At 44.4% G+C, this 16648-nt stretch overlaps 1 protein-coding gene across 1 annotated transcript in view; it reads left to right on the top strand.

The window, feature by feature from the left end:
- The first annotated feature begins 754 nt into the window (after positions 1-754).
- The window catches only part of LOC105024737 (cAMP-specific 3',5'-cyclic phosphodiesterase 4B), a 60577-nt gene continuing 44683 nt past the window's right edge, over positions 755-16648 (top strand). The window contains exons 1-2 of the mRNA XM_010894852.3: positions 755-891; positions 15032-15170. Coding sequence (XP_010893154.1) covers positions 15129-15170 — 42 coding nt within the window. The 5' untranslated portion in view covers positions 755-891; positions 15032-15128. The remainder of the gene's footprint in view (positions 892-15031; positions 15171-16648) is intronic.

Raw genomic sequence — 16648 nt, 5'->3', positions numbered from 1 at the left:
ACTAATGACTAAGTTGGGAATGTGTGGAAGGGGGGATGATCCCAGATCTGTGCCTGCGGGAAACCACCCAACTCTCAGTGCTGGCTGGCCAACAGTTACAATGCAGGTGCTTGTCTGAGTTGAGTTGGCAAGATATCCTGGCCAGTTGCCTCTAGACCCAACAATGTAGCTGGCTAGATCGGGTGAGATACGTTGGGACAGTGTTACTGTAAAGTTACTGAAAGCATACTGGAGGTAGTCCTGTGGTGTGTATGTGGGTGGGGTGTGTGTGTGGGGGGGGGGGGTTGTCCTGTTGTGTGTGTGTGTGTGTGGGGGGGGGGGGTTAATGCAGTATTATGCAGCATCACGACTGCAAATGTTGTATTGTGAATGGATTGCTGGGTGTAGACTGATGGATGTAGGTTAGTTAAACTACTGGATGCTGATATCACTGGTTCTGTAAATCAATAGTCAAAATCAAAACTAAAAGAGGTGAATGGAGACGTATGAGAGAAAGGGGAGATCGAGGGAGACGGACAGAAGCTAGAGTCGACAGAGGAAGGAAGATAGAGAGCAAGAGCGCCACTGAGGCCGCGCCAGTAACGGTCAGAAAGTGAAGGTGAAGGGGTGCGTTTCTTCTGTAGCGTACACATCAATGCCAGTAGATCCCGAGAGAGAGAGAGAGAGAGAGAGAGCGAGAGAGCGAGAGTGAGCGAGACTGACGCTCGAGAGTGCTGGGGGCATTTAAATAGCGAGCGGCGATGCGAGCTAGACCAAAAATTATCCATTACGGAGGGAGGCTCGCGACGGAGCACACGGAAGAGTGAGCTGAAGTCAATAACGTTGCAGAGAATTTATTGTTTACTTCATAAATACACTAAAACTCGTCTTAGAAAGAGGACTAATCTCTGGGTAAGGCGTCTTCTACTTTATATGCTGTTTATTTTATTTGGGCTAAACCGGGTTTGGACTGCCGCTTTATTTATTCAGTGGTTGAGGATGATAACACCCGTATGATTGCTATTTCTTATCTAAACCATTAATGTTGTCCCATTCAAGTGCAGAACCATAAGCCTGTCGTTCAAGCACCTGGCGTCGTTGTTGTGGTTCTGCTTTTCTATCTTGCTGTCCCGGGGTAACAAAGGTGTGCTTATACCGCGTGAGTCGACTATTGACAAGAAGGCGTGGTACGCTGCGAGGCTCAAACGCTATGACACGGAGCGAAAAAGCAAGTCAGTAGGTAAACTGACATTTTAGAGGGGTATTTTCTAATCACATCCCTTTGTTTTGTCCGGACGCATTTTGCGTAACTCTTTCGCACAGACAGCGTAAATCCGTACTGTACATTCCATAGACCTAGAATGGGTAGAATGTTAAAAAGCTTTAACTGTGAGAACTCACGTTTGATTTAAGCATAAGTGATTTGGAAGGCAGTTGGGGCACATCCTGCACCCAAAAACCTGAGGTTGTGAAATAGCAGGGTAAAGTAGCCTAAATACATGTACCCGTAGGGGGAGACACGTCTGGGATGTGTCTGTATAGCATTTAGGCCTACTATGCCTTTGAAAATTATTCGGACCCCGTCACTTTCAACACATGTCGTTGTGTTATGGACTTAATTCATAATTGATAACAATTTGACAAAGCAAAAACACGTTTTGGAAATATGTGCCAATTCATTAATAATTAAAAAACTGAAATATCTCATGTACATATTTAGAACTGTTGCCATGAAGCTCCAAATTGAGCTCCGATTCACCTTGTGTCCTTTAATCATCCTTGATCAAAAACCTGATTGGTATCCACCTGTGACAAATCCCATCCCTATGGTGAAGCATGGTGGTGGGAACATCATGCTATGGGGATGCTTCTCAGAGGCCAGGCCTAGGAGACCGGTCAGGACTGAGGGAAGGATGAACAAAGTGAAATATGAAGAGTTTCTTGAAGAAAACCTGATCCAGAATGCACAGGACCTAAGATTGGGTCCGGAGATTTATCTTTTAACATGACTACAACCCGAAGCACATAGCCAAGAGAACCCTGAAGTGGATTTGGGACAAATCTGTGAATGTCCTTGAGCGGCCCAACCAAAGGCCAGGTTTGAACCCGATTTAACTGCTCTGTGGGAAGACCTGAAGATCACAGCTCACCAATGATCTCCTTCCAATCTGACAGCTTGAGAGGATATGCAAGGAAGAATGGGAAAAACTTCCTAAATCCAGGAGTTCAACAATGGCAGTGACATACCAGAGAAAACTCTGAGCTGTGAAGGCACATATACGAAATGTTGAATATAGGACCCGAATGCTTGTGTACATGAGATATTTAAAAAATTTTATTTCCAAGAAATCATCATGAATTTCTAAAAATATGTTTTCACTTTGAAATTAAGGACTATTGTGTGTAGATCAGAACCAAATCATCCAAAGATTCTAGTGTAGTTATTCAGCCCCTCTAAATGTTGAAAACACAGTACCAGTCAAAAGTTTGGAGTCGAACATTTAACTGGTACTGGGTATGTTTTTCATTTTAAATAACTGTTTCCAAGTTTCCAGTTTCCAAGGTGTTACGCTGCTATATTATTGTGCTGGGGGACATGAGGGATGTACTACTAACTTTTCTCAGTTTCCTCCAATTTTAAATTTTAGAAGGAGATGAGGTCCTGGTCCACACCTGCGGATTACCTGGTTTGGGGGGACCGTTGCTGTTCCTGTCCTTGTCCACCTGGTCATACTTCTGACCTAGTCTAAAATCAAATATACTCTGGATTTAGCCAAGAGAAATTTATTTATTATTCCAATTGGACTCTTAATATCTCACCCGGCACAGCCAGAAGAGGACTGGTCACCCCTCTGAGCCTGGGTCCTCTCTAGGTTTCTTCCTAAAATTCGACCTTCTTAGGGAGTTTTTCCTAGCCACTGAAATTCAACACTACTGTTGTTTGCTCCTTGGGGTTTAAGGCCGGGTGTCTCTGTAAAGCACTTTGTGACAACTGCTGTTGTAAAAAGCGCTTTATAAATAAATTTTGATTGATTGATTGATTGAACTGAATATAGTTTATACTGATATATTACACTTCTGCATTATTTTCCTAATGGAAAATGTATCTTGGAATTAAATGTTTAATTTATATATTGACAGCAGGCTGATGCTTAGAGTACTTTTTTTCACCAGAATGAATTCCATTCAGAACTGTGTGCACAGCCAAGGAAAATCTATCAATAATTGAGTTGCCAATTGAATAGCAGCTGTTGAAACACAATATTAAGGTGTTGAGGTTAAAGGTTGCTGCTTGGATTTTTGGATAGTAAGCTACATTAAACTGGCTTCAAGCTTGGTTCACCTGCACAACACGCCAACATACAACTAACAAAGGTTAGAATTTAGAATTAGTTTTCGGACGCGATGACACTATTCATCTCATTCTTATTTAAAAAAAACATTTAATCAGCATGCCGTGCTCACTGTATGCTGACATCAATTGAGACTAGATAATGGTTGTTCAGCCACTACAATACTCTCTGATGAAGAATACTTAATCAACAAGGCATAAGCGAGGGTGTCCAATATACCTCAGCCGGGGGGCTGATCTTAGGCAGAACACAACACAGAGTGCCTTAAAACAGCCTCAGATGTGGTATACTGGCCATTTAGTTAAAACCCCTGAGGTGCCTTTATTGCTGTGGTTACCCGTTACCAACCCATTTCGAACTGTGAAACATTTTCTTTCCAGTCACATCCGTGGTGTCATAACGGCCTTCAGCCAATCAGCATTCAGTATTCAATCCCGAAAGACCAATGGAAATATCAAGCCTGTGGCAGCTGGAGCTGAAGGACAACTGAGTGTGGTGCCTTTAAAGTAACAAGGCATTATGCATAGAGGGAATATGTAATGGTGCTTTGACTGAAGGCTGTGTAAGATGTGATTCACACATTTGATGCATATTGCACTCCACAACTCAGCTCTCCCCAGCTGAGACTTTAAGGGGTGCTTGGTAGGTTGGCCAATGCAGCACTTTGAATTACCTTCCTCTCTGCATATATTTAATTGCTGAAAATATGTAATAAAAAATTCACAGAGAACCCCCCCCCCCCACCTAGCTCTCTGCTCCTTCCGGTTGCCAGGTGCCCCCATTTTCCATCACCGTCTGTTGTTGTGACTCACCCGGAGGATGGATTTTATTCCATCAGGCAACACAGTCCACTGCCAGTGAATGGAGGTAGTTGACGAAGTGCTGGCCAATGCAGGGACCTGAGACTCCTCAGGGGAGTTTTAGTGGCCTGTCCTTAATCTCATTGTTAGACTACAGTGGGAGTGTGTTTAGGCAGGGCCAGTTTATCCAAACTTTATTTAAATTCACGTTAGCTTTTACAAAAGCATTACAAAAGCATTATAACAAAACAACATTGTAATTTGTAGAGTGTGTGTGTGTGTTTGCGTGTGTCTTCATAGTCCGTATGGTGCCATGAGGTTTTGAATTATGCATTTGTTCTAGATTCATTTGGAATTTTGAATTCTTGCCATGTCTCCACTTAACAGTGTATGCTGGAGTGCATTAGTTTTTGACCTGGGCGCTGTGAGGAGATGCCTGGTGACAAGTCCTGTGGGACCGGCATGGGTGTCTGAGTGGTGTGTTATCCAAGCAATAACACCACTGTGAATCTTAAACGCGACCGCAGCAGTTCCACCGCTGATCTCCCCCCCCCCCCCCCCGCCCGTAACCAGGAACGACCAGCGTACACGTTCTAGACAGTGGTTCTGTGTGGAACACTGTGCGACGACTGCCGGGTTGAATGCGGGTTCGCTTAGCGTATTCAGCACTCCAGTCAGATGACTCATTTATATCGTCCATGTGTCCGCTCAATTATATTCTCCTGCGACGGTTTGCCAGGTCGCTTTGCTCACGCTCGCACTGTCATCGAGGTGGCATCAAAAACACACAATGAATCTGCACACGAGTCCTGTCTGCGACTACCAATTGGTGGAGGAGTTTAACGTCCAATTGTCTCAAACAGTTCAGGCGATATGTGCCGCATTTTAGGTTACACCATAAAATATGTAAACTACGGCATGTTTTCTACATACTGTAGTCCCGACCCTGTTTTAGGCTGCCAAAAGTATAGAGACGGATTTACATCATTTAGAATGAAACGTGTTTACTTGCTCGCGTTCCCTTTGCGTGCAGTGATTGTTTTATTTTTATTTTTTGAGGTATGTATTGTTGTTGCTTTCTCTTTGGGGTCTCAGGCTGGGCGTCCGTAAAAGCTCTTTGTGAGAAGGCCTTTATAAAATCCCTTTGCTTTCTCGCTTGTAGTACTCTTCATCCTCTAATGCATCCATCTTCTGTCTCTGCTTATTTCTCTATTTCTTGTGTCTTCAGGTGGTTGACTTGGCCAGTCAAGAACATTTGGGCCCTGAAAAACTCTTTGGTAGCTGTGGCAGTGTGTTTGGGGTCATTGCATTATGAAGCGCCGTCAGATATGCTTCAAGGCATTTAGTTGCATCTCTGCAGACAAGACGCTTGCATACTCTTCTGAATTTATGCCGCCAGCGGTCACATAATCAATGAAAACAAGTGAGCCAGTTACAGTGGCCATCATACCATACATGTCCAAAACATAACACCTCCATTATATTGTACAGATGAGGTTGTGTGCCAGTTCTTCTTTCTCTACCCTTTCCTCTTGCCAACTTTGTAGGCTATTTTTGGTACTTTAAGCTTTGTGATGTTTTGTGCGCATGGACCTTACCTCCCGGAGAGTGTTCCTGATCTATCAGACAACTTTTTGTCAGTGTGGTGAGACATTTTTGGTCATCCACTGTGTTGGTCTTCCTTGGACTATCAGGTCTTTCTCTGGTACTCAAATATGGAGACAAGGTGTGGTTTAGACCAGAGCTCCTCGGATTTACAACACTGCGTTTAACCACATTGTCACTGAAAGATCTATGATCATAACCTTCTCCTAAGTATGTACACAACCGCATCATCATGGAAGGCTTTGGTTTCAACACGGCAGACCCCAGTTGACAGCCCGTATATCTCTGGCTCTGCTGGGCAGGCATGTCGCTGAATGCCGCGGGAGCGGTCTGTCTTGTCTGGGCCGACCGTGTACATTAGCTCTGCATGTCATCTGTGATCTCACCTCGCAGCTGCCACGCGCAACACCCTCTCACTCGTCTTTCTTTCTTTCTCCCTCTCTTTCTCGATTTCTTTCTCTCTCTCTCACTCCCTCTTTCTTTCTCTACTGTCTCCCTGCCCCCTTCTGTTCCTCGGCCGTGTCATGTTTTTCACTGACTTCACTGTCAGTCTCTTCTTTTCACTACTTACTGGTTGTGTTAGTACCGTCACCTTGTCTTGGTGTGCCGTCTGTCTTTGTCCTACTTCTGTCTCCCTGTTCTCTCCTTCCAGTCGAGCGTCATTTGAAGGAGCGGAAAAGGTGTTTTGCCCGTCTGTGAGTCCGGTGGCAATTACACGCTTGCAGAGTGATGCTGCCAAGACTCTGATTTTTCACTTGAAAGTCGATTGTCTGTCCCAAGCGACGGGCTAACGACGCCACGGTCCATTCTAAATAGCTCTGGGTGTGTTTGTGTTACTGGGGACTGTTTTGTACTGTGTCCGTTGGCCTCTTCTGAATCTCTGTGTGTGAATTGCTTGTTGAACACAGCGAGGGTAAAAGGATTCTTAAAAGTCACGCAGACATCTGTAGCTACAGGTCACTGGTCACTTAAACTGGTCCCCCCTGTTAAAATGCCAGGTTTTTGTGATGTAAAAGAATGAGACAAAGATAAATGTTTTACAATTTTAAGGTCATAAGACCATGTTTTAAGTGGCCATTGAGTGTTATGTATTACACTGTGTAGCAACAGGCTTTGACCCCTTTGAGATGTGCCCTGCAGTCCATGCCAATCTGCTGAAATTGATTAGGCCTAGAATGAATCATTGTACTGCAGTTGATCAATGGTTATAAAAAGGTAATCAGTGACAAAGGTCAATTGGGATAAAATGTCAGATTCATGACCTGGAGGCCATTGGGATTTGTAGCCCACAACGATTGTATGTTGTCAAAATAATGTTATATAATATATATGCATATGTACATATATACACTCACCTAAAGGATTATTAGGAGCACCATACTAATACTGTGTTTGACCCCCTTTCGCCTTCAGAACTGCCTTAATTCTACGTGGCATTGATTCAACAAGGTGCTGAAAGCATTCTTTAGAAATGTTGGCCCATATTGATAGGATAGCATCTTGCAGTTGATGGAGATTTGTGGGATGCACATCCAGGGCACGAAGCTCCCGTTCCACCACATCCCAAAGATGCTCTATTGGGTTGAGATCTGGTGACTGTGGGGGCCATTTCAGTACAGTGAACTCATTGTCATGTTCAAGAAACCAATTTGAAATGATTTGAGCTTTTGTGACATGGTGCATTATCCTGCTGGAAGTAGCTATCAGAGGATGGGTACATGGTGGTCATAAAGGGATGGACATGGTCAGAAAAAATGCTCAGGTAGGCCGTGGCATTTAAATGATGCCCAATTGGCACTAAGGGGTCTAAAGTGTGCCAAGAAAACATCCCCCACAACATAACACCACCAGCCTGCACAGTGGTAACAAGGCATGATGGATCCATGTTCTCATTCTGTTTACGCCAAATTCTGACTCTACCATCTGAATGTCTCAACAGAAATCGAGACTCATCAGACCAGGCAACATTCTTCCAGTCTTCAACTGTCCAATTTTGGTGAGCTTGTGTAAATTGTAGCCTCTTTTTCCTATTTGTAGTGGAGATGAGTGGTACCCGGTGGGGTCTTCTGTTGTTGTAGCACATCCGCCTCAAGGTTGTGCGTGTTGTGGCTTCACAAATGCTTTGCTGCATACCTCGGTTGTAACGAGTGGTTATTTCAGTCAAAGTTGCTCTTCTATCAGCTTGAATCAGTCGGCCCATTCTCCTCTGACCTCTAGCATCAACAAGGCATTTTCGCCCACAGGACTGCCGCATACTGGATGTTTTTCCCTTTTCACAGCATTCTTTGTAAACCCTAGAAATGGTTGTGCGTGAAAATCCCAGTAACTGAGCAGATTGTGAAATACTCAGACCGGCCCGTCTGGCACCAACAACCATGCCACGCTCAAAATGGCTTAAATCACCTTTCTTTCCCATTCTGATATTCAGTTTGGAGTTCAGGAGATTGTCTTGACCAGGACCACACCCCTAAATGCATTTAAGCAACTGCCATGTGATTGGTTGATAAGATAATTGCATTCATGAGAAATTGAACAGGTGTTCCTAATAATCATTTAGGTGAGTGTATATATATATATATATATATATATATATATATATATATATATATATATATCTCAATAAGAAATGCATACTCCTGATTAAGATCCTGTATTATGTCATTTACTTGAAAGTTTCAACTATTGTCACAGAACTGTTATCACAGCTTCCTGTGTCCTGCAGGAGGTGTTTAGTCAAATGTATGGGAGAGTATATCCAGACTGTACTGCACATAGTCTAATGAACCTTTCAGACTGTTCAAAAAAGTCTACATCAGGTCTATTCAGCTCTAGTCCTGGGGGCTTGAAACACAATGGTTTTGTTTTTACCTAGTAGCTAATTGCACTCGACTTGTGTTTCAGGTCTGAACCAGTTCCTTTTTAGAAAGAGAGGATGAAGGCCAGAAGTGTTTGCCAGAAGGGCCGCCATGTATGTATTTCATTAGTCATGTTATGAGTGTAAACCATTATAGCACCACAGTAAGTTTTGTCAGCAGTGGAATGTACAGACAGTCAAATAAAAGGAAATATCTTGAATAAATGAGTAGAGGAACAACGCTGATGCCTCTATTCAGGTGTGCTGCATGATACAGTTCAGCAGTTAACATCCCATCATGCTCTGCGCCATGTATAACATTTTGGATCAAGATGACAAGAGGAAAGGATTTAAGTGACTTTGAAGGAGGGTTCATTATTGGGTCCCCATAATAACGATGTCCCCATCCACAGGACACTGGATGGCCTGATGAGTATGAAAATGATGGGAATCATAAAATGCTACAGCCTTCGCTGTCACAAGACCTCAACCCAAGTGAACACTTGGGTTTTGGACCGATGTGTTAGACAGCTTTCTCCACCACCATCATCAAAACAAAACGAGGGAATATCTTTTGGAGGAACAGTGTTCCGTCCCTCCAGCCAAGACTCTTAGAATCTATGCCAAGGCACACCGAAACTGTTTTGTTGGGCTCGTGACGGAACAACACCTTACTGAGTCACTTCATGCTGATTTTTCCTTTAATTTGGCAACACTGGCATCCCTAGTGTTGCCAGTGATGTGTCCCACCAACTGAACGGCATAAGGCCTACATTCAGTCTATATACCATGTTGTCTTAGACTTAGAAAGGCTCTGTCTTACACACCGCCACAGCAGAACAATGCCAGATGGCTCGATAACATCTATAGATGGATATGTAGATTGTTTGTGGATCTCCAGAACTCAATAGGCAAAGAGGCATCAACAGAAACGGTCTCCTACTGAAGCTTGGAGTAGACCAATCCAATTAATTGAATACCTCATGGTTTTTGTTTAACACTTCATGGTTTTACTTCAATACCTCATGCATCAAGGCAGCTTCTTTGGCTCTCACCGCAGATTTCTGCTTCATCTGTCATCTGCAAAGTTTATTTTTGTGTACTGTGCCTCTCATCAAGGACAGCTAGCTTTTCTTTTTTACCCCTCCCTCCAAAAATAAATATTAATGAAGTCATTTCAGTCACTCTGCCAAGATAGCCTTGAATGCATTCACTGTTGGACTTCATATGAACGCTGTTCAACACATTTGAAGTCCTTTGTTGTGGCTTCACAAAAGCAATCTTTGTGTGGGCGTCCGATGACCTTGAGTGCGTACTGGGCATATTCTCACCCTCCACAGGCTTCCTTTGTGCATGTAGGCTACATCTTGTGACACGTCTCTTTACTGTAAACATATGATTTTATCTCTGTGCCATCTCTGATTGAGTTTAGTATTAAACGCTTGCATGTGGTCCCCCTGCTTTATGGGAGTAAATGCTGTAGTGCTAGGCTATGCTAGGCTATGCTAATGCTAGGTTATGCTAGGTTTGTGTGTGTATGTGTGTATGTGTGTAGGTGTGTATGTGTATATGTGTGTATGTGTGTATGTGTGTATGTGTGTATGTGTGTATGTGTGTATGTGTGTATGTGTGTATGTGTGTATGTGTGTATGTGTGTATGTGTGTGTACGCAAGCAGGCAAGGGGTTCATTTTAACTAAACACCCCTGCTGACCCACTGTAAGACTCACAATGGCACAGAGGCTACGCTAGTCCAGTTAAATGTGTAGCCTACTTTTGAAAAAATAGAAATGGCTCAGAGAACCATGTAGAAATATCTACTGTAGGTGTAACTGGTGTTGTGGAAGAGGGCGTGGTTTGGTGGAGGTGACGACACACAGAGTTTAGGACTGCCTCCGTTCCACATTCACAGATGGGACGTGCTCCCTATTATCGTTACTGTAAAATCCTCCCCTTCTGAATATGCTCCTTATTGCTATTACCTTTGAACTCCCCCCACCAGATTGTCCCTGTCCTTGTCCATCTGGTCATTCGTCTGACCTGGATTATGTTTTATAGACTCTACAATGTTTACTCTTAACTCCATTCACCCGGCACAGCCAGAGGAGGGCTTGTCACCCCTCCAAGCCTGGTTCCTCTCAAGGTTTCTTTTTAAGCTTCAGACCCTTTTAGGGAGTTTTTCCTAGCCACTGTGCATCAACACTGTTGTTGTTTGCTCTTGGGTTTCAGGATGGGTGTTCTGTGAAAGCACTTTGTGACAACTTCTGATGTGAAAAGGGCTATATAAATACATTTGATTGATTGACTATTACTGTAAAACCTTCCCCATCTGGATCTCCTCCCTATTACTGTTACTTTAAAACCCTCCCCCTCTGGCCCTGCTCCCTACTACTGTTACTGCAAAATCCTACCCTTCATGACCTGCTCCCTATTACTGTTACTGTAAAACCTTCCTTTTCAGGAAGTGGTTTATACTTCCTCTGCACATAAAATTGCACATTTCCCCTTCACAATTCCCCTTTATTATGGGTTTTGAATGCTCTGAGGTACACAATAAATCAATTCCTGAAGGTGAAAAGATTCAAGGTCCCCAGCCATTTCTGTGATAGTTGGAAATGTGTGCTGACTAACTGAACAACAAATCCCGTCTATCCATTTTGTGAACTGGTGAAAAAATTACTGTCCAGCAACCCTGATCTACCACCTGGTGCGTTTAAGTGCCCTGTTGCCTTAGCAAACAGCCCCTCTTCACCATCAGGTGGTTATTTGGAGTTGGTTTTGGCATGTCTGTGGTCTGTTCACTCAGTTGAGGAACCCAGCAACTAATGGTCAAAGAATCAAGATGATGTGTGTTTAGGTTGAGAATCAAGATGACGTGTGTTTAGGTTGAGAATCAAGATGACGTGTGTTTAGGTTGAGAATCAAGATGGCATGTGTTTAGGTTGAGAATCATGATGGTGTGTGTTTAGGTTGAGAATCAAGCTGGCGTGTGTTTAGGTCAAGAATCATGATGGCGTTTGTTTAGGTCGAGAATCATGATGGCGTGTGTTTAGGTCGAGAATCATGATGGCGTGTGTTTAGGTCGAGAATCATGATGGCGTGTGTTTAGGTCGAGAATCATGATGGCGTGTGTTTAGGTCGAGAATCATGATGGCGTGTGTTTAGGTCGAGAATCACGATGGCGTGTGTTTAGGTCGAGAATCACGATGGCGTGTGTTTAGGTCGAGAATCAAGATGATGTGTGTTTAGGTTGAGAATCAAGATGACGTGTGTTTAGGTCGAGAATCATGATGGTTGTGGCGACAGAAATCAACAATTTGAGTGAAGACGGTTTACACAGGGCCTCGTACAGACCGAAAATTATACCAAGTGATGTTTTTCATAGAGGATTAGCTGTTACTTAACACGCTTTGTGCATGGTCTTAATTAACTGTCTCAGGGGAAGTGGCTGAAGTGGTTACCCTATTTAAAACACTCTGATTGTTGGTGGTGATTGCAAAGGACAGAGGTTTTCGAGTGCCCGTGGCAATTTGCCTCAAGAGTCCTAACACTGAATTGGATCTCTTGTAGGATGTAAAAAAAATCCTGATCACATTCACATGACGGCAAATAACACATTTCCTAATTAAAAAATAAAGCAAACAAATGTGACTGTTTTATTATTCTGTGTCTGTAGATTCAGATATCGGGAGGGGTTGCCGGGCAAGTCGTGTAGCATCCGTCAGTGCTGTACATTTCCACGTATGGGACTGAGAACAGACATCAAGACTTTATGTAAGTCATTAACCTGTTTATTGGTGCTGAAGGACCCCAGTCAGGCTGTGGTAGGGACCTCTTTACGGTAAGTCAGGGCAGCACAACACCACGCTACTGATTACGGGGACAAAGCAGCCCTGCAGTTTCCTGAGAAAACGTAAGGAGGAGGATGCAGGAAGCCCCTGGAGCCTGAGGTCTTTCAGGTCAGCGTGACCTTTTTAATGAGCTTTCTCCAGATCTTTGTCTAGGCCCTGACAAAAAACGGTGTTACGACCTGGCCTTTCTTTCTAACAAACAATATTATCTTCTGTAAGCTTAAGCCCTCCCTGCCTCTGTCTTTGTCTGGTTTGTCGGTCTTGAGTTTGTCTTTACACTTCATTCATAGACCATCTAACTGATCGCTAGTAATATTTTTGTACTGTAGCGTAAGATTCTGGAGTTGGAGACGTTAAACAGGATATTTTTTTCTTTTGAGAAAGATGACAGGTTGGCATTTGGAATATATTTTTTCAAGTAGTTTTTTTGTGTAGCATTGAATGCGGTTAGGGCTGCTTCTAAAATTACAAAATAGGCAGAATAATAGAAACATTATAGGTTTGGAACCTTAAAATGTGACATTCAACTGTAATATTTGGAACGGCCTCCTAAAGGAGTTCATTATACTAAAGGACTATTTTTAGGTAATAAGGCCTGAGGGGTTGTGATTTATAGTAGCCTTACCGTTATCACAAACAGGTTAGCCATGTAATTAGAATCAACCGAATCCAAGGAACTCACCTCTGTGTTTAAATCCAGGCTGTGCCATACCAATAGTAACAGAAAGTTCAGCAGAGGGCATTGCACACTGGCCCAGTGCACAAGGCTTAAGAGCTCCTAGTTGTTGGCTGGGGAATGTGTTCTCCTCCGGCACGTATCCCTGTGATGCGAGCACTACGGCAGCCAGGCGAGGTGTTTCTCGGATGGCTCTTATCCTACGGCTGCTGTGCGGTTGTTGTTACGAGGCGGGGCCCCGATCACAATTTTGGGGGATTATTATAATTTTTTAAAAGCTGTCACTCTACATCACAAAGGTCTCGGAGAACCTGACACGACTGTTAACTCTGTGTGCTTCTGGTTGGCCTCGTCACCGTGACATGAGCGTTCCTCGTCTGTAACGGTGCCAAATATTGACTGGTTCCTGTCACACAGAGGTCCATTCCCCGCTGATTGTTATTGAGCTCTTTCCCAGCCCCCAGCAGAAGTCCTGTAGAGCCGAGAGTATTGTACAGTACATGACTTTCTGCCAGAGAGTGTTACCACAGATGGACAGGCAGCCAGATAACCAACCGGGTGTGTAAACCTGATGCCTAAGGACATAATTTCCTGTCCTCTCAGGAAGAGGAAGCCCAGTCGCCAGACAATGGAAGCCTATGCAGGGCTCTCCAACCGTGTTCCTGGAGACCTACTCCAGGGTTTCACTCCAACCCTGTGTACATGCATGTGAAAACCACCAGGATTGTAGCCCTCCAGGAGCAGGGTTGGAGACCCCCGCTAGAGAGGGTGATGGAACCGGGCCAACATTCAGGCCAACATTCAGGCCAATATTCTCCTTGATGAAACGTCTGTTCTAATATACAGATATCAGCTCCCAAAAGTGAAATCCGTTAAAAAACAAGTAGAATATGTTTTTTCTAGACTTTAGCCTTTGCCAAGTATGAGACATTTTTAATAAATCAATGTAAGTTTAGGAGTACCGGGTGAATTCAGGTATTGTGTGGGCGCAGTTCACAAGTAAAGTAACCTTTCCTGACTAAAACATGGTGGAATGGACTGAATACTCATCAACAGGATCACGCGTTCAGCTCAGCCCAGTGCCAACCTCCTTTTAGAAAGACATCTTGGTTGTTATAAAAAAAAAATATATGGTTTTACTGTACAAAATGTATTGCTGTGGCTCGATTTAACTGATGCTATTTAGCTCTTGAACCTGGACAAGATACAAAATAGAGAATAGATACTCTGAAGCGTACTCTTAAAAGTTCTGTGAGGCAGTATTCAATTAGCACAGATACAGTGAGGCATTGAATTAGCTCAGATACCGTGAGGCATTGAATTAGCTCAGATACCGTGAGGCAGGTACATGGTGCAGCTGTGCATGCCAAGGCTTCTGCACTAATGCTGATGCTTTGGGCCCTGTAATGTCATCACTAAGGCACAAGTAAGGAATGGCCTCCGACAAAACGCAGCTTAACTTGACCAAGACCTACATGCACACTTAATGGCGAATTAATAAGCAGCAGTTTTGCATTTGTCTGTTTTCCGTGGTCTGTATTTTAACGGATGCTGTTGTTTTTAAACCAACACTTGCGCGTGGAGACATTCACGTACGTCTTTGATATGGTCACCCCGTGGGGCTTAGACGGCACAACCTTGCCGTCGCTAGCCCTCATGCTCCGCTAACAAAACCGCAACGGACCAAATATATGGTGGCTACGTGTCAGGTGATATGACGTGTGGCCGTTAGCAACAGAATGTGTTGTATTCCGTCAGCTCAACCTACTCCCAATGATCAGAGGGAGACAGACAATGTCCCTTGTTCTTGTCCATTCAGTGTGTGTGCCAACACACGTCGAGGCCAATGATACCTTGCAGGCGTTTACCTATTTGGTTGTCACGCCTTTCCCCTCTCTCCATTTCTCCCTCCAGGCTTTTGGAGGTGCCCGGTGAAGGAAGAGTGTGCAGCCAGAGAGAGACTGACTAACAGGCTGCCTGGCCAACTGGTCTACTGACACCAACACAGAGGATGAAGAAGAGCAGGAGCGTGTTGGCGGTGACACCAGGCGACGTGAGTACACAACCTCAAGGCATTCACTTGTTAGTCCTGTCCCCCAGCTTGAACCGTGTTTCCACAGTGTCTCTCCATTCGAACTGTGAGTTGCCTGATTTCATAATCATTCCGGCAAGGTAGCAATGTACCACTGTGAATGCATTAATAACCATTCATTGCCACAGTATAACAATAGGATAGGACACCCCTCAACCTGAAATGCCCTTACCGACACACTAAAGCCACCGCGGCGGTGTCAACTAGCGGATTAGTTCTCCTGAGCGTGTCCGTGGAAGATGATTGGCTTGTCCGTTAATCCAGTCAGCAGTGAGCTTCTGACAGGCTTTTGGTTTTTTATGTGGCACGCCGCGCAGGTGTCGAGCATCAACTACAATAGCTTGTTCTACGATGTTTCCGTGTTCAGCAAGCCTTTCTCTGTTAGCCGACACCTGTTTTTAACAAAGCATGGGACATTTGATTTGACGTTCTCCTGCCTGAGGACTACAGATGGGTAGAGGCTATTATTAGCCACACCACATCTGGTATGACGCTTCTTTGCTCCAGGATGTTCATTTCTGTTGCGTATTGTTCCTGCTAAATAAAATGAAGAATTAGTCTAATACTCCTACATGAGGCACTTAGATAAGGACTTTATATAACATTCCTAAGTAGTATGTAAGCATTTCATTATTATTCATTATTATTGTTATGTTAGTTTGGACTTTATTTCACATTGTTAAGAATTGCACAGGCATTTTGCAAGCCTCAATGTTGGTCAGCCAGTCGGACGGTCCTCCCTGGCCGACACTGAGGAAAGCGCCGTCTGGGTATCTGTGACTCATAAGCAGATGACTGTCCACAAACAGACTGGTGTCCCGCAGGGCAGACGGCAGAGACATGGGGGGAGGGGGGGTTTGGATAAAGGGGTATTGAGAGAGACATAGAGAAATGGGTTTGAGAGGTAGTGGGGAATGATGAGAGAGTCGGAGAGACAGGGAACTTAGAATTAAACAGGAGGTGGAGAGGAGAGAGGGAGAAAAGGGGAAGAGAAGAGAGGAAGCCAATATGTTTCCCCTCCGTGATCAGAGGAGTATGAAAGCTCTGTGTTTAGTATCAGGAGGGCAGGCCAGCTCATTTACAGAAACAGAGTCGAGAATCACCACTGTCAGCAACTCCCCGGCACCTGGTCTCCCCGGCCCCTGTTCTCCCTGGCCCCTGGTGTCCTCAGCCCCTGGTCTCCCAGGATAATTTGAAGGTACTACCAACTTGTCTCCCTGGCCCCTGGTCTCCCTGGCCCCTGGTCTCCCTGGCCCCTGGTCTCCCTGGCCACTGGTGTCCCCGGCCCCTGGTCTCACAGGGTAATTTGAAGGTACTACCAACTTGTCTCCCTGGCCACTGGTGTCCCTGGCCCCTGGTCTCCCTGGCCCCTGGTCTCCCCGGCCCCTGGTCTCCCTGGTCTCCGAGCAATCTGAAGGTACTACCAGTCATACGGAAAT

The sequence above is a fragment of the Esox lucius genome, chromosome 3, assembly GCF_011004845.1.
Source record: "Esox lucius isolate fEsoLuc1 chromosome 3, fEsoLuc1.pri, whole genome shotgun sequence".
Taxonomy (NCBI): Eukaryota; Metazoa; Chordata; class Actinopteri; order Esociformes; family Esocidae; genus Esox; species Esox lucius.
The sequence above is the reverse complement of the archived record's forward strand: the minus strand, read 5'-3'. Positions and strand labels throughout refer to the sequence as shown.